Genomic DNA, 26,537 nt, shown 5'->3' on the forward strand with positions numbered 1-26,537 from the left:
CTCATTTTATCTAAATATATCTACATAAGCATTAGTCTGCCATATTCATCCAAACTCCCCATATAGTCAATGAAAAGGGCATTTTGGTCAATGGCAGTTTGCTCTATGTTAGGACAGGTAATATGAATTATGCTCTGTCACCATTTTCTCTCTACTGACTGGGGAAGGAGCCATTAGACCAGGTGCTTAGTGTTTGCATGGTAAAATTTAGGTTTTGTGAATCAGATCAAAGGAATTTAACATAAATCTCTTAACTCTTCATCACCTGAATGTTTCAAATACATTCTGTGTGTTCACAGAATCACAGAATTTCTAGGTTGGAAGAGACCTCAAGATCATCGAGTCCAATCTCTGACCTAACACTAACAGTCCCCATTAAAACATATCCCTAAGCTCTACATCTAAACGTCTTTTAAAGACCTCCAGGGATGGTGACTCCACAACTTCCCTGGGCAGCCTGTTCCAGTGTCTAACAACCCTTTCAGTAAAGAAGTTCTTCCTAACATCTAACCTAAAACTCCCCTGGCGCAACTTTAGCCCGTTCCCCCTCGTCCTGTCACCAGTCACATGGGAGAACAGGCCAACCCCAACCTCACTACAGCCTCCTTTAAGATATCTGTAAAGAGCAATAAGGTCACCCCTGAGCCTCCTCTTCTCCAGGCTGAACAATCCCGGCTCACTCAGCCACTCCTCGTAGGACTTGTTCTCCAGGCCCCTCACCAGCTTCGTTGCCCTTCTCTGGACCCGCTCAAGCACCTCGATGTCCTTCTTGTAGCGAGTGGCCCAAAACTGAACACAGTACTTGAGGTGCGGCCTCACCAGAGCCGAGTACAGGGGGACGATCACCTCCCTAGGCCTGCTGGTCACAGTGTTTCTGATACAAGCCAGGATGTCATTGGCCTTCTTGACCACCTGAGCACACTGCTGGCTCATATTCAGCTGACTGTCCAGCATCACTCCCAGGTCCTTCTCTGCCTGGCAGCTCTCCAACCACTCATCTCCCAGCCTGTAGCTCTGCTTGGGGTTATTGCGCCCCAGGTGCAGGACCCAGCACTTGGCCTTGTTGAACTTCATACAGTTAACCTCAGCCCATCGGTGCAGCCTATCCAGATCCTCCTGCAGAGCTTTCCTACCCTCGAGCAGATTGACACATGCGCATAGCTTGGTGTCATCTGCAAACTTACTGAGGGTGCACTCAATGACCTTGTCCAGATCATTGATGAAGATATTAAAGAGGACCGGCCCCAGCACCGAGCCCTGGGGGACGCCACTAGTGACCGGCCTCCAACTGGACTTGACTCCATTTTACACGACTCTTTGGGCCCGGTTATCCAGCCAGTTTCTAACCCAACGAAGGGTACACCAGTCCAAGCCAAGAGCAGCCAGTTTCTTGAGGAGAATGCTGTGGGAGACGGTGTCAAAAGCCTTGCTGAAGTCAAGGTAGACCACATCCACAGCCTTTCCCTCATCCACCCAGCACGTCACTTTGTCATAGAAGGAGATCAGGTTCATCAAGCAGGACCTGCCTGTCATAAACCCATGCTGACTGGGCCTGATCGCCTGCTTGCCCTGTAAGTGCCGCATGACTCTCAAGAGGATCTGCTCCATGAGCTTCCCTGGTACTGAGGTCAAACTGACAGGCCTGTAGTTTCCCGGGTCTGCCCTCTGGCCCTTCTTGTAGATGGGCGTCACATTTGCTAGCCGCCAGTCAGCTGGGACCTCCCCCGATAGCCAGGACTGCTGATAAATGATGGTAAGCGTCTTGGCCAGCTCCTCTGCCAGTTCTCTCAGTACCCTTGGGTGGATCCCATCCGTCCCCATTGATTTGTGCACATGCAAGTGTCGTAGCAGGTCACCAACCAGTTCTTTGTGGATGGTGAGGGCCACATCCTGCTCCCGATCCCCTTCCACCAGCTCAGGGTACTGGGTATCCAGAGAACAACCGGTATTGCCGCTAAAGACTGAGGCAAAGAAGGCATTAAGCACCTCAGCCTTTTCCTCATCTTTTGTAACTAAGTTTCCCCCTGCATCCAGTAAAGGATGGAGATTCTTCTTAGTCCTCCTTTTTGTGTTGATGTATTTGTAAAAGATTTTTTGTTATGTTTAATGGCAGTAGCCAGATTGAGCTCCAGATGAGCTTTGGCCTTTCTAATTTTGTCCCTGCACAGCCTCGCTACATCCTTATAGTCCTCCCTAGAGGCCCGCCCTTTTTTCCAAAGCTTATAAACCCTCTTTTTTCTCCTAAGCTCAAGCTGCAACTCTCTGTTGAGCCAGGCCAGTCTTCTTCCACGCCGGCTCATCTTTGGGCACGTAGGGATGGACTGCTCCTGTGCCATTAGGATTTGCCTCTTGAAGAGCGCCCAGCCCTCCAGGACCCCTCTGCCCTTCAGAACCACCTCCCAAGGGACTCCACCAACCAGTGTCCTGAGCAGCACAAAGTCAGCCCTCTGGAAGTCCAATACAGCGGTTTTACTGGTCCCCTTCCTGGCCTCGCCAAGAATAGAGAACTCCACCATTTCGTGGTCACTCTGCCCAAGACAGCTTCCGACCACCACATCTCCCACCAGTCCTTCTCTGTTTGTGAAGAGAAGGTCTAGCGGGGCACCTCCCCTGGTAGGCTCACTAAACAGCTGTGTCAGGAAGCTATCTTCCACGCTCTCCAGAAACCTCCTAGACTGCTTTCTCTGGGCTGTGTTGTACTTCCAGGATATGTCAGGGAAGTTGAAGTCCCCCACGAGAACAAGCACCAAAGATTTCGCAACTTCTGTCAGCTGCCTGTAGAACTCCTCATCCGTCTCCTCATCCTGGTTCAGCAGTCTATAACAGACCCTGACCAGGATGCTAGCCTTGTTGGCCTTCCCACCGATCCTAACCCAAAGGGACTCAACCTTGTCATTCCCAGCCTTGAGTTTCACAACATCAAAAGATTCTCTAATACAGAGAGCAACACCACCACCCCTTCTGTGCTGCCTGTCCCTTCTGAAGAGCTTATAGCCAGGCATTGCAGCACTCCAGTCATGAGACTGGTCCTACCACGTGTCTGTGATGGCAACCAAGTCGTAGCCTGCCTGCCACACAATGGCTTCCAGCTCCTCCTGTTTGTTACCCATGCTGCGTGCATTGGTGTAGATGCACTTCAGCTGCGCCATTGCCTTATCCCCCGGCCTTGCCATTGTTCCCCCTGGCACAGCTCCAACAAGCCTTGTTTCAGCCCCATCCCCCTTCTTGCCTAGTTTAAAGCCCTCTCAATGAGCCCTGCCAGCTCCTGGCCCAGTATCCTTTTTCCCCTTAGAGATAGGGACCCATCTGCGGCCATCAGGCCAGGTGCTGAGTAAAGTGCAGCACAGAATATCAATTAGCAGAAAAGTGAAGTTGCGTGTTAGATACTATCTAACAAAATCTTGTTATTTCTTCACAAATAATAAATTTCCCATAAAGCAACTTTTCTTGTGATACTTCCTTTATTCTTAACACGATTTTAAAATAATTTATACATGGTTTGTGTCCAATTTCTTGTATGTACCTTGTTTTATTATTAGAGATGAACATTTGTGTTTGTTTTTAAATTGCAATATAAAAGATTTTGAGTCTAACCAAATGGAGCATATTTAAATACTACATTACCATATTTTCTATAGGAATATACTGTCAGTTTTTTGTTCCATGTAAAATAAGTATTACATTAAAGGAAATGGTTTTATATGCATAGTTATTTTTATGACCAGAAACAACTCTGCTTTTATGCTTCTATGTATTCTCTTTGCCTTTCTGTGTCTTCATTAGTTGTGATTTAGAAATGAATTATTGCATGTAATAATCCAGGAATATTAGAAGATATATCAGGAGCAGGTGAACATGTGTATTATTTAATCTACAGCATATTGCCTAATCTTTTTTGTTGAAATATAAAGCAGATAATGATGTACACTATTTCAAAATCTGGCAGGTCTACCATACTTACTGTAAAGAACCTGTGTTTGATCACAAAACATAAACTTGGATATTTTGTCAAAATAATTATACCTATATTTGTTATTCATAGCTATGCAAATCCTAGGACTTTAAACCACTCTCTATTATATGTTTTCTTTTTAATAATGCTTTCATAAAATGTCCATTTTAAAACTTAAGGTTTTTTATCCTGGAATCAATTTTAGTGTACATTTAAAAACATAAACAAAAATAACAGACAGAAAAGCAAGGTATGAAAAGTATGACATGGATTTGTGGAAAGAAGCAACATATTCTCTAAGATCATTTTATTAAAACCAGGTTTTTCTTTGCATTAAAAACTGAAGCAACATTATTCAAGTCTTATCTTCTCTAGCAGTATAAGTTCCTTCAGAAGTTGTTAGTTGAAGTCCTTTCCCTGTTCTAGCAGACAGAATTTAGATCTGTTAGTTTTCTCTTTTAATATTGAGAAAGTCTAAACAAATAGCTTATCTTGGATGCTTGATTTTTTTTACAGTGCTAGAACCTGGATAAAATGAATTCTGACATGTAGATTACAGAGATAAATGGAAGGGAAACCAATGGCTTTTGATATGCTGCTGCTGAAATAGCCGTATAGTACCACTGATGCAAATAAATAAATAAATAAAATTAATCTGGTCCCATTATTGTTGTTAGCCACAAACCAGAAAAAAAAAAAAAAAAAAAGTAATTGAGTTAATTGTATACTCTTCCAATTGCTGGAATTGTGTGAGGGTCTGTCCAAAAGTATGTGCCAAACAGTATAAACATAAAAATGAATAATTTTGTAGAAAATCACCATGACTCTCTGCACTTTCACATTAATATTTCTGCTCCCTAGTCTTTGCAGGCACAGAGGTGAGGTTAACTTCTTGGTAGTTCTCCAGATTCTCCTTTCTACCCTATTAAGAAATAGGAGTGATGTTTCCCTTTTTCCAGTCAACAGACACTTCACCTGACTGGCCTGACTTTTCAATGGAGAGAAGCTTGGCAACTGCATCAGCCAGTTCCCTCAGGAATCTGGAATGCATGTCATCAGGCCCCATAGACTTGTACCTGTTCAGTTTCATTGGGTGGTCTCAAACCTGCTCTTCATTTATAGAAGGAGGGATTTTACTCCCCCATCCCTCACCTAGAGGTTCAGGGATTCTAGAGATATAGGAAGTCTGACTGGCAGTGAAGACTGAGGCAAAGAAGTAGATGTGAACATAGATACAAACATGAAACCTACAACCACAACTCACCAATGTGTAACTTTAAAAAGTGCATTTCACAGGAGTGTTCTTTTTTATAAAACTAAATTAATTTTCTTACCTTATCTTAAAAAAAAAAAAAAAAAGTAAATTATATATTTTTTTCAAACAATTCTTAGGGATATATTTTTAATTTTCTGCACAATTCATGAATAGATATTTAGTGAAATCATAATTTAATTTTAGTATTTTTTGTAAGGAAATTTCTGCTTTTGCAATTCTGTGCACCAGTCTCCTCCACCTTCTTATGAATTGATTGTTCATACTTATTGATTTAGAAATGAATTATTGCATGTAATAATCCAGGAATATTAGAAGATACATCAGGAACAGGTGAATTGTGTCATTGTGTAATTCAACTGAAGAAAAAAAATCATAATTTTTAACTTCATCTACTTCCTGAATTTTGTATTTTATTGAATTATACAGTAAAGTTTTTGCTAATGTTTATAACTTTTCTATAATAAGAATGATTGTCACCACTCAGTGGTGGTGGGCAACTTTAGTATTTGATGGCTCTAATAGATTATGACAAGGACTCTCCTCTTGGTAAGACAAAAAACAGAAGTTTCTGCACTTCTTTTTTCTAAATATTCTGAAATCAGTAGGAGTGCTTTCAAATTTTACTTACAATAGTCAAATAATTTGTCTTAATACTAGAACAGATCATATAACCTGTGATTGCTTTTTGAAATAATTTTCATTTCATTGTAATAGGTCATAAAGCTTGCTTTTGAAGAGTTTGAATTGGAAAGAGGATATGATACCCTCACTGTTGGAGATGCTGGGAAAGTTGGTGATACCAGGACTGTGTTGTATGTGTAAGTACAGAACTTGAACAGTTTTCCTTGGGAATTTGTTGTTATATGTTGTTCATTCTGTATTATGAGATGGAGAATCGTAGAATGGCTTGGGTTAGGAGGGACCTTAAAGATCATCTAATTCCAACCCTCTTGCCATGGGCAGGAATGCCTTCCACTAGACCAGGTTGCTCAAAGCCCCATCCCACGTGGCCTTAAATGCTTCCACAACTTTTCTGGACAACCTGTATCAGTGCCTCACCACCCTCATAATAAAGAACTTCTTCCTCTAATGTCTGATCTAAGTCTCCTCCCTCTTTTAGTTTAGAGCCATTACCCCTTGTCCTATCGTTACCTATGTCAGGTGGGTTGGAACCAGATGATCTTTGAGGTCCCTTCCAACCCCAGCCATTCTATGATTACAGTCTCTGAGAAAGAGTCCTTTCCCAGCTTTCCTGTAGGCCTGTTTAGGTATTGGAAGGTTGCTATAAGGATATATATCTATTTAACTTCATAATTTTAACTTATGTAATATGTTTATATAATGTAAGCTTATCTAATGCATAGTTAATGTAAGCTTTAAATTTAAATACTGTCAAAGAAAATGGTTCATTACAAAATTGCTCTTGGACCTTTAGAAATATCATTATGGACAGTCAAAAATGTTTCAGACCTAATACTAATGACCAAATACTATAGAGAACTCAGAGATAGGATTTTTTAAAGCAAATAAAATTGTTTATAGTATCTGAATAACTGTAATTGTATTTAACAAATAATTAAAATATGTTAGTAAAGTAACTCACATATTTGATTATGTTTGGATGAACATTGTAAACTGTGTAACTCAGGACAGTAAACAGGGGAGCTTTAAAAAGTTTTGATAAGGAGAAGATTTAGGGAGTTGATAAATAACTATATAAAAATGATTTGTTCTTGTACAAGCTTTCTATAGTGTCTAAACTCTAAACCATTAGCAATTATCTCATGTGTGTAACCTCATAGCTGTGCCAGTGTAGCTAGATGGGAATAGGAAGGCATACCCATGTTTAAAAAGGAGAAAAGATAAAAATCAAAGTTTCTTGACTATTTAGCTCAAGTTTTCTTTATGGAAGAGATTGGAATAATAATTAGAAAAAGAGTTTTAAATACATGTAAAATAGCACTGAGATGGACAGATTTTAGTTTATTAATGTTACCTAGTTCTCGGATTTACACATATAGTAAACATCTCAGAAAATCTTATCTTCAACAGCTTAATTAGTGGAGGACATGACTGTGCATTTTATGAATTTTAACAAGCGTAAGCGTAGCTTGTTGAAAAATTAGCAATATTATTTTATGGTATATGCATGCTGAAATGGTTAGCTCTAGAAATAGAGTAATAGAACTTACTGAAAATTAATCTAAGTATATTTAAGCTATTAAGTTCTGACTACAGTTGTTTGTTATATTTAATAGAGTCTGGCTAGGAACTAATTACTACCCTTAGAGCTAATTCAATAGTGGTAATCATGTATGAGGTCAAGATTATCAATCAAGATTTTTCCTGCCATTGTTTTGTGGTCTTAAGTTCTTGTTAATTTAAATACCGCTTTGCTTTAGAAAGTCTGCTTTACTTTGAAATGCTGTTCTTTATATTTTTTCTTGCAGCAGTTTTATTAAAACTTAATTTCCTTTTTTGGAACAGTTTCCCTTAACTCATGAATCCTTATCTCTATATATAACTTTTATATACATACATTTATATACATACATGTATATAAAAGTTATATGTGTATATATTCACAGAATCACAGAATTTCTAGGTTGGAAGAGACCTCAAGATCATCGAGTCCAACCTCTAACCTAACACTAACAGTCCCCACTATTATATAAATATACATATATGTATATATGTATATAAAAGTTATATATATATACACGTGTGTATATATATATAAATTTCCTCCTCTTCCTTGATACACAGAAGAAATAGCAAACTAGTGATTCAGACCCTTCTGCTTATGTCAACTGTTTGAATCCACTAACAGTCCATGAGAAAGAGATTTTTTATTTTTTTAAATAAGTTTGTGTCTTTCTGAAAGATGTCTTCTCATACTCTCTGAGTCTGTTCAGAGTACTGTGAAGCTTTGACTTCCATGACTTTGTTAGTTATACCCATTACCACAACATTTTTAACGTTTTTCATATAATCGATGATTGTGCATCTCCACACTGAATTGTGTTTGGTACTGCCACCCTGTTTGAATGGTCTCCAAGTCTCCATTCATGAGCTTGCTAAACTGTCTTCAGATGGTTATGGACTGAGACAAACTAAATCAGCAAGAGCATGTATTGTCAGACACATCGGCATCATATTCTACCTTATTTTGCCACCCTCCTAGTTGAAGAAAGTTGACAGAGATATTCTACTACATTTTACATGTTTGAATTTTGCCTCTGTCTTTTTAAAAAATTTATCACCAAGATCTGAACAGTTGTTCATGTACAGTATTATAACCTGATTACATGTGGTAGGCATTTTTCACTATTAAGAGATGAAGTATTCCATAAGGATTTTGGTTTTCTTAATCATTTTATTGAAACTCATCTTTTTGCATTAAGATGACCATGCCTCCACCACCATGAGGGTGGTGAGGCACTGGAACAAGTTGCCCAGAGAATCTGTGGATGCCTTGTGCCTGAAAGTGTTCAAGGCCAGGTTGGATGGTGCTTTGACCTAATGACAACCTAAGTCATTCTATGATTCTGTGTCAGAATTGTAGGAGTATACAGATTATCACTGATAAACTCCAAGTTTTATGGTGTGATTCACCATCTTGCCTGATATATGTTGCATTGAAACATATATATCTGTACGTACCTATCACACATTGCTGTATGAGAAATAGCATTTTCCATTTAAATTTAAGAAATCTTTGTATGCAATTTGAATTTGATCAAATTGGTTTTAGCAAGTTCTTGTGGACACATGCACTGTAAGGCAGGCAAACCAATTTCCCTTATTTTTAAAAAGCATGGCAAAAAAAATACAAACAATACAAATCTAAACAAGTGATCACAATTTATCTCACACAGTCCTTCACTTCTCTAATAACTAATTACTTACTGAAATATTTAGGGTTTAGTTTTATTAAAAGTGTTTAATCATTGTTAATTCAAATACAGTCATTTTTCGAAGACTTCACATTGTTCTAATCTGCATAAATAGCTAATTTTATCAAAAAAAAAAAAAAAAAAGATCAGTACATGAGAGTGTTACATTGTGAATAGGCCTAAATATTATATTTTAAATACATTATTTATTTATCTGTAATGTATGCCTCAGTAAATGACTTTGCAATTTATCCTACATGCAGCCTCACTGGATCTAGTGTTCCTGATCTTATTGTAAGCATGAGCAACCAGATGTGGCTTCATTTGCAATCTGATGACAGCATTGGCTCACCAGGATTCAAAGCTGTTTATCAAGGTATGAATTAAATTAACCATTTTAAACTCATGTTGTAACTTTCTTTATTATATCCCCCCAAAAATATACTTCAGATATGCATTTAGTCATTTCACAGATTTACAGTTTTGATATTATCTCTGTTGTTGATTAATGGGTAATAGAGCTATATGGATTTGGATATATATACAGATAAATTAAAAGGATCTGAAGTAAAAATGGAATTTAAGTGTTCTAATGCTTTTTGCATGAAGGTCAATACATATTATGGATTTCTGTCATCTTTGAAAAATCTAAGATGTTATATGCTGCTAACTTGTGTAATTCTTTATATTAGATACTGTTTGAAAAGTATAGTTAGTTTTGACTTAATTCAGTTAGTTACAAAACTGAAGTTTCGTGCTTCACTGAAGATCTTTACAGACCTTAGTCAAAATTAGTATGGAACAAAATCAACAGAACAGATATATACGATTGCAGAAAATAAGAAATACTTTAATTGAACAACAACAACAAAAGTGATTTAAAGTGTCCTAGCCTCATTTGTGTTTCTTCAGCCTCAAAGAAATTAGAAACTTTTCAAGATAAACATAATAGTTTTTTTCTTGATTGCAAGTTTCAAGCTGATACATTCTCAGGTTGATTCATCAGAGTAAAAAATACTTGTTGATATGCATGTACATATTGAAATGCCTTGATTTTTTTATTGTTGCTGATTACATTGTACTTCAGTGATGAAAAGAGCAAGAGGGGAAAATGTTTCCCAGTGGTCATCCAGGAAAGCAGAGATGGGGTGTTCACACTAGTAACTTTATACGGACAGTCTGTCCATTGAAGCAGGTGGTGGTGATGACAGGGTGATGATATTTTTGCCGTGCTTTTTCCCTAGTACTATATACTTCTGTTTCAAACTCACTCAAACTCACCACTGATTGTTTCCATTTATGGAAGTGTTGGGAGTGTGCAAATTAGGTCATGTTGTATATTCATAGGTTGTTAAATTTTTGTGCTCATATTATTGGATAATAATTATTGCATTGCGCTTTTTTTTTTTTTTTTTGATATGAGTTGAAATCTATGATTCTGATGACAATCCACCATAAAACTATTAGGATTTGCAGGTCCATAGCCATGAGAATAAAAATATTAGAACAACAAGGAAAAAGCACCATCACAGAGGCACATGGAGGGTCTTGAAAAACTGTCATAGTTGCTAAAGTGAAGTGTTACAGAATTGTGAGTGAAAAAGCAGATGTAAACCTAGATGTAGACATTACTATGTCTAAGACTTTAAGGTATCACATCATGGTATGATCAAGGTTCACACTGCAACACATTCAGCATATGCAGTTATATAGCTCAAGTCTGTAGTATTGCCTAAGGACAAGGTCATACTCTTTTATTTAAGTTAATCTCACCCCTTCTCATTCCTTCTTTCACTATTTCATCTTTTTGACTTGCTTAATTTTTAAGGGCTGTGTTTATTCAAACAACTTATTTTCTTCATAGAATCCGTTTTTTTATTTACATAAAGTGAGAAGTGAGTTTATAGTGGAAAGGAATTACTAGTACAAGTTATGTGTCTGTCAATTTGCATTTTGTCCTCAACCCAAAATTATGAACTTCTCATATCTCTCTGGAAAAAAATAAAAATAGATAAATAAAAAATTGATCTGCTCCATTATTTTATGCTATTGTTAGTCTTCCTGGGATTTCTAATCTTGTACTGGGTCTGGCTGGGATGTTAACTTCCCCTGCAACAGCCCGTACAGTGCTAGGCAGCTAAACACCACAACCACTCTCTCACTCCCCCTCCTTAGATGAGGTAAAACCACCGCAAATCTAAAGACTTTACTTTTGTATGTGTATTTGCCTAATTAAAAAAAAAAAAAAAAAAGAAATTAAAAAAAAAATCTTAATTTCATTTATGGAGTTCAACCTCTATCTTCTGAGGGCTTTTTGAAAACACCTGAAGTGTATACTGTGAACTTTAGTAGTAGCATCTTTATAACAAGTATAACAAGTATATTGTTATCACTTGGAAAGCCAAAACCCTTCCAATCTTGTTTTAAAACCATTTGTGTGTTTTTGTAGTTTTGGAAATTAGTTCCAGCATTTTAAAATGTGAAATGTTCACAGTCTCAGAAGTATGGGAAATGTCTTATTTTTAGGTGAATTATAACTTTTCGGTTTTACCAATAACCATATAACCAATGCTCTCATCTCTATTATTAGATTTTTTATTTATTTATTTCTCTCTCTTTTTTTTTTTCTTTTTTTTCTTTTTTTCCTTTTTTAAACCACTTTTACAACTTATATCTGTCTGTGCTGTCAATGTATCTTCTGATTTTAGACAAGTGTAAAATCTTAAACCTCTGTCATGTTAAAGGATACCTCAATGATTCTACTTCCTCTTTGTTTAACAGTCAAAGAACCTGTCCAGAAATAGAATCTCATTTTAATGATGGGAAAGTTAATGATTTGTGACGTGTGACCTCAAAGTCACTGTCTTTGTGATTGCAGTTAGCTAAGAAGAAAGCAAACTGCAGGCTTTGATGACTGATAAGTGGTCTGTAGAAGCTAAGTAAAGTGTATGCTTCTTGGAGCTTTTTTTTTACCTGTTTGAGTTTTGCTCCGATTAGAACATGACTCCTCCTCTCCTACTATTTTTTTTTTTTTACAATTGATTGGATGAATTTTGTTTCTGTATCTATTACAGTAAAATCAATTATTTTTAATTAATATTTACAATGTGTCATAGACAGCAGTATATAGAATATTGTCTGATTAGCTGGGCTTTGTCTTACTTTAACTATGAAATTGGTTATGAAGTTTTGATTCTTCTATTCACCCAACCTATGTTAGAATGTGCAGCTAAAACTGACATGAAATGGCCACTGTAAATTAGATGATATGCTTTACAGATTAACTACAGATGTGTGTCATTTAAATGGTAAATTTACTAATATTTACAGTTTACCTAATGGACTAAAGGAATAACATTTCTTTCCATATGCTTTAACTCTTCTTTGGCTCACCTTCAGAAACATCTTACTGTCAGAAATATGTAGTGGTACAAACAACATGCTATCTATATTCCTGTTTCTCAGATTTCTCTGAGATACAACTCTACACTAGTTGGACCCACAAGAAAGATTTAAGATATAGATCCTCAAGAGATACTTAACTAGTGACATAAGAATAGTGTCACTCTATGCAGTAGAATGTGAGCTAAATGAATGAGCTAAATGAATGTGAGCTAAATAGAATGTGGAAAGCAGAGTTGGCAAAATTAATATCGAGATTAGTTTGCTAAATTGACAAAACTGATAAACAGGTACCAAGTTAGAAATACAACAGTCGTCTTGATATTTATTCTGTAACTTAATTGTCGTGTAGGACGAAAGTAATTTTAACTATACATAAATTCATTATTTACAAATAAAATGCAGGATGCTACAAATCACCTTGACTTTGTTTTTAAACTTTCTAAACCATACTGGAACCATATTATTTTTACTAAACCAAAAATTATTATTAGAAAAATTAACTATTAGAAAATAAAAATAATAATTAAAAGAAAACAATAACAACAACAAAAGCCAAATACTGAAGAATATTCTGCACCTAAGGTTACTTTCTTTAAGAAGTTATTTTATAGACAGTATCTGGAAGTCCTTCATTGTCTGTTATAGGTACCTAAAATTCTGAACAGAGCGGTTCAGTAAATTTCTGAAAGAATTCTCTGACAGTATCTACAGTTTCTGTGAAAAGGCCAGGAAATCTTTCTGTCCTAGCAGAAAGTCATATTGTAATATCATACCTAGGCATATCAAACCATCTATACAGAAATTCTTTCATTTTCATGTTCAAACATTTCTTAGTACAAATCCAAACATTCTGTTATGTACATAAGATAGACATGCATATTCAGGCCAGAGCATATCATGTTATGCCTTGCAACGATATCATACAATGATGTCAGGTCAAGAAGTTGGTTGGCTCTGTGCACGTTCCTGATAGCACCTAGGTCTCAGCCAAAGAAAGGTGAATTATAAGGTGAACACTGTGCCTGAGTTTGACTTTTTCCACTTATGTCACATGTGTGCCATAACTAAGAATAGGTGCTCTATGGCTGGTTAGGTCGAGGACGGATAGTGCAGCAGGCTGATCATTAGACTACTTCCATGACTGTGCTCCCATCAACTGTACTACACTGACGCAGAAACGGATGCCACAGTCAGCTTGAACTTTTAGACATAAATGCTTTAGAATTTTATTAAGCTTGGGATTTTATTCCCACTCAAGCCTATAAAACTTTCAGCCTGATAAAAATATTTTACCTTTTGACTTCCAGACTTTTTGATAATGTGTATAACATCTGCTTGGCAGTCTGTTTACAGCTCACTTTTTATTCATCCCTTTACATGATTATAAAATAATAAAGTTACTTCACTTGCCTATCCTTTAGTTCCATCACAACATTATAAAACAATCTTGGTGACCCAATGATATAATCCTAAGCATTTTATATAATTTGACATTATTAAGACATCTGATTTCAGGAAGTATATCAGCCCCTGCAAGCAGCTGAAAATGTCATGTTTACAACATTAATTTGTATTGATGCTCAACTGAGCAGTAAATCTTTAAGCTCTTCATTATGTTGTTGTTAGGAAGAAGATGTTTCTTTCCTCCTGAGACTAGTAGAAAAATACTTTCAAATACATATTTCAGTTGCTCAGATAAATGCCAGCTGTCTTTTTGTGTACAGCTATAGTACTTAGCGAACCGTAAACCATATCCTTGTAACCTTAACCTTGCAGGTTTTACAAACACACAACTAGCTTAAATAAAGTCTGTATTCTTATAAGTGTCATTGCAGTATTGCATAGTATTGATATAAATCTTTGTTACTTCTTGGAAAAGTGATAAAACACACTGAAAGCAATTAAAAGAATTAGGCTTTTTTAGGACTCTCAGAAATTAGATGGTCGTTTGAGGAAACAAATACCTTATAAGGTATTCAAAAGGTATTCAAGGAAAACTTTGAGCTTCTTAATTTACTCCACATCTTTTCTGAATTTACTCTATTTTTATTTTTATTTTTTTCTAAGACAATTTCAAAATAAGTTTTGACAGTGGAGAATAACATTGCCTGAGCTTTGTACAGTGCTTGGGGTGTCAGACAGAACTCACTTTCCTATCTAGAAAAGACAGATGAACTTGAGGAATATAACATCATAGTGATATGTTGTAATAGGTTGAGCGTTTTGAATTTTTATAGGTTAGCAGGTTGTAACAGGTAAGACCAAATTTCCATCTATGCCACTTTCTTTCCCAACAACAGATGTTTAGTGTAGCACATAAATAGGGGAAAGGCTATATCACTGCAGTAGTCTTTCTCTCCCTCTGAAATTAAAGAAATAACAAATAAATAAATTGTGTAAGTACAAATTCTTAAGTACATTTCATACCTTTTTTTACTTTTATACTAATTACATAACTCTGCTTCTAACATCCTGTTTTCATCTTTGACACTTGCCAATGTCTTCTGCCAAGTCTTTATATCTTTATGCTAATTATGCTCCATAGACATACAATCAATATCTCTTATTTGTCTGAATCTGTTTACAGATTATTGTATAGATGCTCAGTTATAATGTTTAAGCAATGTATTAGTTTCTTTCACTGTAACCTTGAAAGTAATTCAGGTTTTTTTTTGCTAATAATGGAGATTCTCAATCTGCTGTAAAGAAATATGTATGTAGGAAAAAATGCTGACTGATCAGTTTGCTGGCTGATACCTCTGTGCATTTTGAATTTTCTCATTTTATTGAAGAGTACCATTATTAATGTGCTGCAATATTTAAACTTCAGCATTAAAAAAAAAAAAAAAATAGATCTAAGTACCCTCAACACTTTACATGTGGCTTAACAGTATGCAGCATGTATTCTTTCTTAACTATATGGCGTGACTGTGAATGAGAAGCCTTCCTCTCCCTTCCCCTCCAAACAACAGCTGAGTCTGATTTGACATGTGCATTCATATTGTTTCAGTGATAGGCTCAACAAGTTAAAACTTACCAGGAGTTGAAAGTCTTTATTTGCCTCTTTGTGTAAAAATATTATGCATTGCAACAATAATATGTTGTCTATGAATAAGAAAGAATTGTTGTGTTTATTTCAGCCAGTGAAGATTATTCTTTTAGTGAAGCTTCTCTGGAAAGTAGTTTTACATCATAATTAAACACATTCCATATAGAAAATAGTTCAGACACTTTTATTGTGTTATAGAAAGGAAAATGTTATATAGCTTTCCATTCAGGTTAATTATTCAGTATGCTTGACTTTAGCATAAATGTTACTTCCAGATTCTAATTAAAATTTAATTAAAGGTTTACTACGATCATATTTTTAAAAACCATTAACATTACATTTTTTGTAAAGGCTAGAAAGCAAAAAAAAAATCTAAAAATAAAGCTGACATTTTCTAAGAAAGAAGAATAAGATGTAAATGAGAGTTAAATGTAAGCATTACCTAATAATTATTATTATTTTTTTTTTTTAATATATGCCTGAGAGCATTGTTCAAACACTTCTTGAACTCCAGCAGACTTGGTGCCACGACCACTGTCCTGGGGAGCCTGTCCCCACCCTCTCTCTCAGTGAAGAACCTTTTCCTGACATCAGTCTGGACCTCCCCAGTCATGGCTTCATGCCGTTCCCTTGGATCTGACTAACAGGGAGATGGGTCTAGATGGGTCTTTTTCTGCACGAGTACATAGGGAGTCTGAAGTGAATGACTGTGTTTTTGAAACATAAGTCCAACTCTTCTTAGCAGATATAGCTCACTTAAAAGTTTGATAGAACTTCACTATTTAAGTAAATGGAAATGTGCAGTAAGTTTATAACACTTAAAACTTCCCCACTTAGCTGTCTTTTAAATAGTTTTTATTACAGAAGATGCCACAGTGTTTGCTCCATGACTTTAGCTTTCCACATGTCACCTGTGATGACAATCGTTTCACTTCTTTACAATCCAAAATAATTGTAAGAGTTTACTAATAGGTAGAGTGTGTTTCAGAACGTGGTGAAATATGCAGAACGTCATGTGAAAACCAACAACTGAGATTGCTTGTTTGGCCTTCTTAAGCATCCTCCATCATTTATAAAGTTTCTGCAAATGACCACCTGAAAGAAAAGTACATCACAGCTAAACGGAAACACATAGTTATTCGTTGTTTGTTTGTTTGAGCAATATTATGATACGTTCTTATATCAGTATTTGATTTTTGTGACAGTTTTCAGGATGGTTTTTTTTCACTAGAAGGATCAAGCTTTAAGTCTATCCTCTATTTTGGAAGCGTTTTGATGCATGACACCTGTGTTCTTGTTTTTAAAATCAACAACTAGATTTCAAATGAGCAGTGAGTCAAGCATTCATATTGCTTCATCAGTGTTGCCACCTATGATAAGTATTATTTTCCTGTTTGTATTACTTTAAGAAACCATCCTTTTTGCAGTGGTAACAAATGAATTGCTTAAATGATGTGGTAGCTGACACTTTTGACTCCATTCTAACACTTATGTTTTCTTTAGGTATATCCTCCTGGAGAAAAGTATGAATGTGATATTAAAGGTGACAGCTTATCAATGAAGTCAATAAACTTATAAAGAAAACATTGTTTTAGAAATCTTGCTAAATATTTAATTTGCCTCTTAAAAAAAAATAATAAAATATTCAATATTATTGCCATTTACTGAAAAAAAGATGAAAAAAAATTTCCTTGCGGCAAATATTTACCTGGCACAATAGAAAAAAAAAAATAAAAAAAATACATCTATCTAAACCAGCAAAACTTGGAAAATGAATAAACCACTATGTATTTATGATGCAAATATCAAAGTTAATCTTGTGCTAGGAGTGCTTTGACTGGCACAAGATTTTCTGTATGTTTATGCATATTTTCAGCACTTCAGAGTCACCATAAATAAGTATTTTTTTGAAACAATACAGGATAATTCAATAAATAAAAATATATTAAGCCTTCATTCTCATGAGATTCTGGTGTTCATTTGACAAATTTTCCTAAAAAGAGAACATACACAAAATCTTGTTTATAGTTAAGTCTTCATGAAATCAAGTTTTAAAAAATTAAAAATACATATTTATGCACTTATAGATATTTAAACTGCATTTCATGTGTTAGTTTTGCTGCTGTACAAAAAGATTCATTTTTATTTGCTATGTTGAATGTATATTATTACCCTTTGATGGATTACTATTACCTGTCATTACCTGCATGTTTATTCTTATTCTGTATCTGCAGAAGTATATATTATTTCTGTATTATTATGTATTATTTCTGAAAATTAATTACAAAGATTTCTGTAATTTCAAAGGGTTTGATTCTTGTTTCATCTCGAAATTTACCCAATGTTCTTCATGCTGTGGTTTTCTTATATGTGTATCAGAATACACTGCATGCTAAAAAATGAATTCTGTACACTTTGTGTAAAATCTTAAAATCTGTTCAACTTGCATTTATTTTTATTATATATAAGGGACATAGGATTTTTCTCTCTTTCTATTTGTGACAAAAATATCCTGGTAATCATTTAATATAGTAAATATTTTTACTAATCCATAGCATAATATTTTTTCAGTTCCAAAGCAAAAGAGACCATATACTTTTATCACTAGAAATCTATTTTATATTACATGTATATGATACACTAAAATCGTACATGGCAATATCAGATAAAGAAAAAATGCTTATTCGCAGGGTAGCCATCTGCCATGAAAACAAGCAAACAGACAACCTTTAAAATTGGGTCTTTCGTGATAATTTTGTGAAAAATAATCTAGGAAACTGTGCTGATACCTTGTTTGTTAACTATTTGCTGTATGTTATTAACTCGTATCTCGTTAGAATGAAAAAGAAATGATTTATAAGAAGGAAAACAGCTTCACTTGAGCATCCCTTATCATGACGATCTTCTATAATGCAGGCTGGGTTTGACTCAGAGAGAGGGAGTGCACAAAGCCAGAAGGAGCCTGACACCACAACAGGGGCAGGGGACCCCTTACCAGAAGAGGGAACAGATAGGGTTTGTTTGTTTGTTTCCCTAAAGAGCCATAAGAGATGACATGGAGTTTGCTGCAACCCAGGAACTACCTTGAGACTGCACTTGTATTTTTAAACAGAATGTAGCTGGGGACTGTATTCTTGTTCTGATGATATAGCAGTGTAACATGGCCCTGTGGAGGGGCCTTGTTTACCCACAGACAAATCGTGTGTGTGTGTTTTTATATGTCTTGGGATAGGAGAGAGGTTGTTATTTCTGTTTGTTAATGCAGGCCATGATTCATGTTTTCATAGCATGAAACAAAGTATGGATCACAATTTGGGATGTGATGAGGCATGTCTGAAGATATAAAGCCTGTGGAGTGGTGCTGAGTGACTAGAGTACAGAAATGAAATTTGAATGCAGTCTTGGCAATCCAGTCCGCTAGGGAGCGGTCCGTAGTGCTTTCTGTCCCCCAAATCATGTCTTAGAGAATGCTGGTAGGCATCATTAGGAAGCATGATAGAGTTTACGAATTGTGGGTAGTTGGAGATCCAGTCTTCAAGCTCATTCTTGTTCCTGCTTTATTTAATAGTAGAGATTTGGGCAGAGTAGCTAGCCTAAGAACAACCTTGGAAGAAAGCACTTGCATAGCAAAGTCACACTGGGAAGAGAAGGAACGGTGCACCAACCTTTCTTTCTTTATACATTTCAAAGAATATCTCTGTGCTGACTCTTTAAAAACTTTGTTTCTTTTGGTGTTGCCTAGCAAAAAAGATGCTATGTTTTCAGATATTGTTTATTCAATTACAAGTCTACGCGTGCAGTGTTATATCAGTACCCAGATTACTTAATATCTCTTGTTTAGCTTACTAAATAGTTTTTCTTATTAATTTGTGTAACTTTGTTGCAAATTTATTTTTCTTTTGTACTTACAGATATGTTTATGCATGTGTGTTTTTTGCGGTAACCTGGTAGGGACTAGGAGAAAGAAAGATTCTCCACTTTTCATTCGAGTAGCCAGATCTGGTGGGATGGTCTTCCCACAGCTCAGATGCAGGTCTTAGGGTTGAGGTGGGGAGAATATATTTGCTTTGGATCACTGGAGCTGGCAGGATGGTCTATATACACAGATGGTGCTTTGACACCCATCTAGCCCATTATCGTTAGGGTGCTGGTGTATGACATTGGTGCACTCCATATGAACTTTTGCCTGCACAAGATGCCATCTAGATCCTTGGAGGCCTGGTCACAAGTCACTTCCACCAATTCCCAGTATGTTAAGTTTGTTTTGTAAAAGTGATGCCTTATGAAAGATATACTGGAATTTAATGCTATGAACTTAATGATTTGTTCATATAATAGATTCATTTTTGCTGTTGTTGAGATCAAAAATTTCTGAAATTTCCTGTTCATATACCTTTTTCCATCTTCTAAACTCAACTGAAAACTTACTATTATCTGCATTTTTAGGATTTTATTGAGGCTACTGATGTGCTTCTAGATCTTAAATTTATGGGAAATATAGACACTTTTTTTTTTTCATTCAGACACAAAGATACCTATTTGCAAAATCCTCTTTAAAAAAAAAAAAAAAAAAGGCTTATTTCACTAAACAGTTGCTTTAGAGTTCTTCAATACTTTATTCTTTCTGAGTCCTTTCACCAGCTGTGTGATGTATCCATTCAGCTCATAAACAGACATTAATTTCACACATTGACTAAAATTGATTTGACATGCAAATGCCTCCACCTGTTACAAAGTCAGCATATCCTCCAGAGCAGCCTTTTTACAATGCTCTCTTGTTTTATTAGCAATTTAGATGAAAGTAGGTTATTATTATTCAAGATAAAATAATGATTTATAGTAATGATTTATCTTTCTGTGCAATTGAAAAAAATGATAGCTCATAATTCAAAATATTGACAAGAACAATTTTAAGACTTTTTTATAATATATTTGTTATATGCATGATATTATGTAAAAATAAGACCCATTCAGATTATTAAGTGTGTGAATTACTGAATTAGGTGAACAAAAAGATATAATGACCCCCTAATTTGGTATTGTGTGTGCTTGCATGTTGGTTTTACATCTAAACACTCTTCTGAGTGTATATTACTCTGTTTTCTTTTAATCATAAAGAATTAAGGATGTTTACCACAAAATGGATCTTCTAAAAACATGTAATCTTGGAGTTTTCTGAATATAGCTCATAGAACATTGTACAATGAAGATTTCTACATTTGAAAAGTAATGAACTACATTAAATAGGCTGTTTGTGGAGATAAGGCTATAAAGTATATACCAATTGTAGGTGAAAAACATATTAATACATTAACTAATATAATAGTTTCAGAAATTAATTAAATTTGGTCAGCGGTACAAATGACCTGCATTGGCCACAGTTTCAGTCTGTAATATGATCTTGCAAAAAGAAACAAACAAAAACCCCTGGCATTTGTAATAATTCTGCATTTAATTACAGACCAGTAATCTATTCTTTTGTAATAGATTTTTTTAGATCTTTTGTAATCTACTCTACCCTGACTTTCCAGGCATGGACTGGATGGACTTTCTTGAGTAGGAAATGATAGCAATAATTCATAGTAAGATTGAAATCTTACTATGTAAATTATTAACTTAATTATTAAGTAAACTAATACTTAATAATTAATTTATGTAAATAAATTGCTTCAAAGCAGCAATTTATTTACAAATCAATTGTAGACTTGGCATTATTATATTTTTTATTTTTTTAAGTTCCCTTTGTTTTTCCTTCCAGTGTAAAAGACTGCTTTAGTGGTTAAAGAACTTTTAGAAAGCAGAGTACTATTTACTTCAAAACAAAATCATTACAGTTAGGACACATAATAAAGCAATAAAAGTTTTACTGCTATGCTAGCAATATCATTTATATAAAATAAATGAAGTACACCACTCCTTGCAGAGACAGATGCAGATTGGTTTCAGTCAGTGTCTTTAGATATGCCTGTTGATCTGTTTGTCCTCTCTTTCAAAAAGAAAAAAAAGAAAAAAAGAAAAAAAAAAAAGATGATTTCCCTCAGGAAGTGAGTATATTTGGTTTGTTTAGATGCTGTAGGGTGGTATCAGCATGTGTGCACTTGCATAACCATCCTCGCAGAACTAAGAGCACACAAACCTTTTGGCTTTTTCCTATCGTCTGCAGCACCCTCCATGCTGTCTTAATGTTTCTGCCATTTCCAAGTCTTACATTTATTGGCGCTTTCTATTCTGTAATGTTTTTATTGCCTCTGCATGAAATAGTTTGCAAAAAAAGGTTTTGTACAGTCACCTTTTATGGACTGATACAACATTATAAAAATTTTGAATCTGTTAATGCTTCTATTGTTTTGCATTACTATACCATATAAATATTACTGAATTTCATTGAGTATCATTTCTCACACTTACTCAGCTTGCAACTGAACTTTTTTGGATTTGTAATTCCAAATATTATGATAAACAATTGAGTTCAGTTGAAAATCTAATCCACTGCTTCGATGCACTTCCATAGGTTTCTATTTTGCTATTTTTCTAACAGCAGTATATAGAGAAGAGATTTTTAAAGGATTTTAGCAAGAAATGTAAGTCAAATAAAGCTTTTTTTTTTTTTTTTTTTTTTTTTTTTTAAAGTTTCTATTCATTTTCAAAAAAATGCTCAAGGAAAGTGGACACAACCTATTTGTTGTGATTGTCTTCTTATCTGCTAAGGTTGCAATTATATAAAATAAACTGAGTGTATCTGATCTATTTGCCTCTCTATGCTATAGATATTTGTATGGAGTATTAGGGTGTTTTCACCAGAACATGCACCTTAATAGGAACCATTAAGATGTATATTTCCACTTTGTATATAATAAAACATAAAAGTTTGTTGCAATTAATTGAAGTCATTGCCATTCATTCTTATGTATAGTAAATATTTTCCCATCCTACCACATCACAGTCCTCTGCTTCATATAAAAGTTTGGAATAGATGGTATCTTAACTAAAGCTACACAAATGTACCATGGGCAACACATACAATATCTGTGTAGGCTGAAATGTAGTAAGGAAAGGTATTCTAGGCATCACTGTAGTCCACATCCAGGACTTTCCTTTCCAAACTGAAAACTAATGTCACTCTACCATTTCCTTTGCATGTGTACTGTATCAAATTGTAAAAGCATGTAGAAATCAGACAACTTTTATATTCATAGTTTTATCAAAGGTCTAGTCTGGAATATTTCACAAGCCCTTCATAGTACCACAGTTAGTAGTTTTGTTTGTTAGTTTTTGTTTCTGATCGTCTCCTTTCACTTCAATTGGACAGTTAATAGTGATGTAGTAGAGTTAGACTCCATCAGGGTCTCTCCTTTCTCTCTTGTGCCCTCAGCATAAACCAGCCTTTTTTATTTTTCTTCTGAGTGTGAAACTTTAAAAGCAGAATGTCAAATGGATTTTTCCACCTGAGACATCCACACAATCTATGCAATACAATGGCTACTACTGACCAACTATTTTTCTGTAATAGCATTTATATAACAAATTGTTAGGAATGGGCTAAGAAAGTATATGCTAAGCTAATTGGAGCACTTCTGTTGCCTAATGATAATTCTTTATTCACATTTATGCTTTGAGACACTCTTATTATCTAATTTTCATCCATTTAATATGTGCTAAATTGATTTTCTGTGATGCCAGTTCTTAATTAGGATGTCATGTGTTGCTAATTTAAATGGCTTAAAGAAGATAAAATACACTGTGAAGTTTATAATCTAAATACCTATTGTTTGTATGACATGAGCAATTTTCCATAAAAACATGTTAAATGGTGTTAATTGTATTTTCATCCCTTAACTCTTTAGAAATAGACTCCTGTGTTGGCTGTTCCATTACTTCTGGCTTAATGTCCTTCACTCTAGGTCCTAATCAGTAAGTGAAAATCAGCATTATACCAGCTGATTTTCTTTGAGTTTATCCTTATAAGAATAAGCAGGAAGAAAACCCCCAAACCCATGATTAATGCAACTATATTAAGTTGTTCTGTACAAAAATAGGGAATTCTAAAATAAGGAAGACTTTACTTAAATTTTATATTTAACATAATATTTCTAATATTGTTTAACTAACATTTTAGAGATCACTTGGATTACACTTCAGGTTTGAAGAAACAAGAACTGTGATTTCAAGAAATATGGCAAAAACATTTTTCCACTACTCAGCTTTTAAAATCATCTTTTAAAGTTAATCTCTCTCTTGAGGTAGTCTCAATTATTACTGTTACAAAAACTGGCAAGCAGCAAAAATGAAACTGACTTATCTAATTTTTTCCATCTCAAAAATACCTAAAACAGTGGAGTAACTTTGCTTTATATAGAATTGTTAAATAATGAAACATAATATATAAAGTTTTCAAAAAGCTTGAGTTTTGTTTGGAATACTGAAACAATTACATTGGAAACAGAAGTTTTCCTCATGTGCACATGGAACTTCCTGCGTTTCACTTTGATATGTTTATAAATAAATTCATCAGCAATTTGTTCTAATATATTTTCATCTTAAATGAAACAGGCATATAATTCCTTGGATCCTGTTTTCTGCAGTTTATGAGACAGTTATTTCAGATGCTCCTCTCCACTAAGCTGAAATCTCCTTTGTCCTCCATAAGTTCTTGAAGATAATTGTTAATAGTTTATAGACCTCTTCAGTTTAAGTACTGTAATGTCAATTTAATTTGGACCTGTTCCCTGGAATATGTTTATATTTTCTAAAAAGTCTTTAGTCTGTTGTTTTCCAATCCTGTCCTGTTCTTCGTTATCCTTTCCTGCTAGCTATTTTTTTGTTTTGTTTTTGTTTTTGTTTTTGTTTCTTGTACATTTAATGACTGTCTACAACCTCCTTTATGCCTTTTAGCTTTCCAGTTTTCTCCCCCATCCTACCTGGGGATAGCGATTGAGGGGCTTTGTGGTACATAGCTGCCTGCTGGGTTAAAACACAAGAGTATATAGTGATAAATCAAGAGAAGGTGACAATCCAAGAGCAATTCCCTAGTTATGCATAGTTCAAGTGCTTCCTATTTGTTTCTTAGTAAGATTTTCTTCCATGCATTTATTGTATCACTTTTTGTGATATACATAAATTTCACCCCACAAACGGATAGAGGGAGAAATCCGTGTGTGAAGAACACCTTCGATGTTTTAAGCCTGTTGAATACCTTGATAAGCCTTAGTTCTTCTATTGTGAGACAGTGAAGAGTCAATTCCTATTTATGCTTTTTATTTCACTTCTTATATGTTTTGTAGTTGTTTTTTGTTTGTTTGCTTGTTTATTTTTTAATATATGTATAGGTTTTATAGCTCAATTCCTCAATCATCTCTTTTTAAAGTTGAATTATACGGCCAATGCAGTAATTTTATCATTACTGGTTAAAGGCTGTAGCTTCTTTATTGAAGCAACAGTGTAGGATCTCAGGACCTACCTTTGCCTGAGCCTGATTTTAGCTTGTTTTAATATTGTCTGTATTCAAGTAATTACTGCCAAACATGGCTATATGAATGCCACACATGATAAAGGCTTGAGAAGCCTAGGTAATTGCTGCATTAGTAGAGGCTGGGGCAGGCAGTTGTACAACTTTCAGACTGTAGCTGGAAACCAATGGGAAGGAAACAGACAGGGAAAGAAAAACTGGAAAATTAACCTGTCATTGTGCCTGCAAGCTCAAAATTAATTGTTTCCATATTTATGATTCTGCAGTTATTGATAATGAATTTCATTGTTATTTCATCAGTCAGTTAGTTGAGACAATAAAATTCTCTGCAATGAAAGCTTTGTACTCATTCCTGTTCAAATTTCATCTGCATCTACCCTGGACAATCATAAAATTGATCGTTAAAAAAAATAATAAATTCTTTTTCTTTGTGATTTTTCTGTATTCTCTGATAGAATATTTAAGTACACAGCAAATATTAAATTTAACAAAGTTGTCAAATAGATTTATTTTTTTTTTCCTTCTTGATTACTTTAAAGCATTTTTATATGTATGGTATTGTATTATTACCAACAAGCCATCTCTATGCTATGATAACAGGCAGTTAGTTTAAATAGACTTCCTTTAAAAAAAAAAAAAAAAGAAATCATGTTGGCTTTCCATCTATCTGGTTCTAAGGTCATGTTTGGTTTTAATATTGATATAGAATGCAACAAAATAGAAGCAACAAAAATTTATCTAGTGGATATGATCTGTGGCCTTTTTGATGACAGCAAGGACAAAAAAAATCAGAGAAACTGTGAGACATCCCTTAGAATGCTGCTGGGAACTATATGACCTGTGAAGGAGGCCTTCTCTTTTTTTAGTTGGGGATTGACAGTAAATTGTATTGTAACTTTTCTTTGAAGGAATTTACTGGAATACTGTTAAAATTATCACCTATGAAATTACCCTGTAAGGCCACTCTGTTTTTAGCTATAGGCCAACCACATTTTAGCTTTAATAGCCAGCTTTGCAGTCTAATTATGTGCTATTTGAAATATTTTTTTTCTGTTAATTTTGATTTATTTTTCACTTTCAGTAGTTATTCCCATGTTCCTTTGCAGGATTCATATATATATATATATCATAATGTCATATATATATATATCATAATTTCATTCTCTTACCTATGTTCTCTGTTCTCTTCAGTATTCCTGACGCGCGCTCTCTCTCCTTCTCTCAATCTCTCTCTCTCTTTCTCTCTCTCTCTCTGTATAGGGGTTTCTCTATCTGTCAGTATTTTCAGATTCCCATAATTTTCAACTACGTATTGGTATTTGGGAAACCAGTATTACACATGCATTTCAAAGAAGGCTGAAACGTTTTTACATATAAACAGTAGCATTTTTGTGCTTCCTCAGGTATTTGTAAGGCTAGCTTTCTGCCTCGTTAAAAAGAAAAATCATATTAAACAGAAGGGACCTTTTGTAGATTCTGGTTCCTTTTCCTAT

At 34.8% G+C, this 26,537-nt stretch overlaps 1 protein-coding gene across 2 annotated transcripts in view; it reads left to right on the forward strand.

The window, feature by feature from the left end:
- Positions 1-26,537, forward strand: part of CSMD1 (CUB and Sushi multiple domains 1) — a 1,163,917-nt gene that overhangs the window by 837,761 nt on the left and 299,619 nt on the right. For both annotated transcript variants that reach the window (XM_038176472.2, XM_038176473.2), the window contains exons 11-12: positions 5,943-6,046; positions 9,388-9,500. In XM_038176472.2, the coding sequence (XP_038032400.1) occupies positions 5,943-6,046; positions 9,388-9,500 (217 nt within the window). The remainder of the gene's footprint in view (positions 1-5,942; positions 6,047-9,387; positions 9,501-26,537) is intronic.

Source organism: Anas platyrhynchos, chromosome 3, assembly GCF_047663525.1.
Source record: "Anas platyrhynchos isolate ZD024472 breed Pekin duck chromosome 3, IASCAAS_PekinDuck_T2T, whole genome shotgun sequence".
Taxonomy (NCBI): domain Eukaryota; kingdom Metazoa; phylum Chordata; class Aves; order Anseriformes; family Anatidae; genus Anas; species Anas platyrhynchos.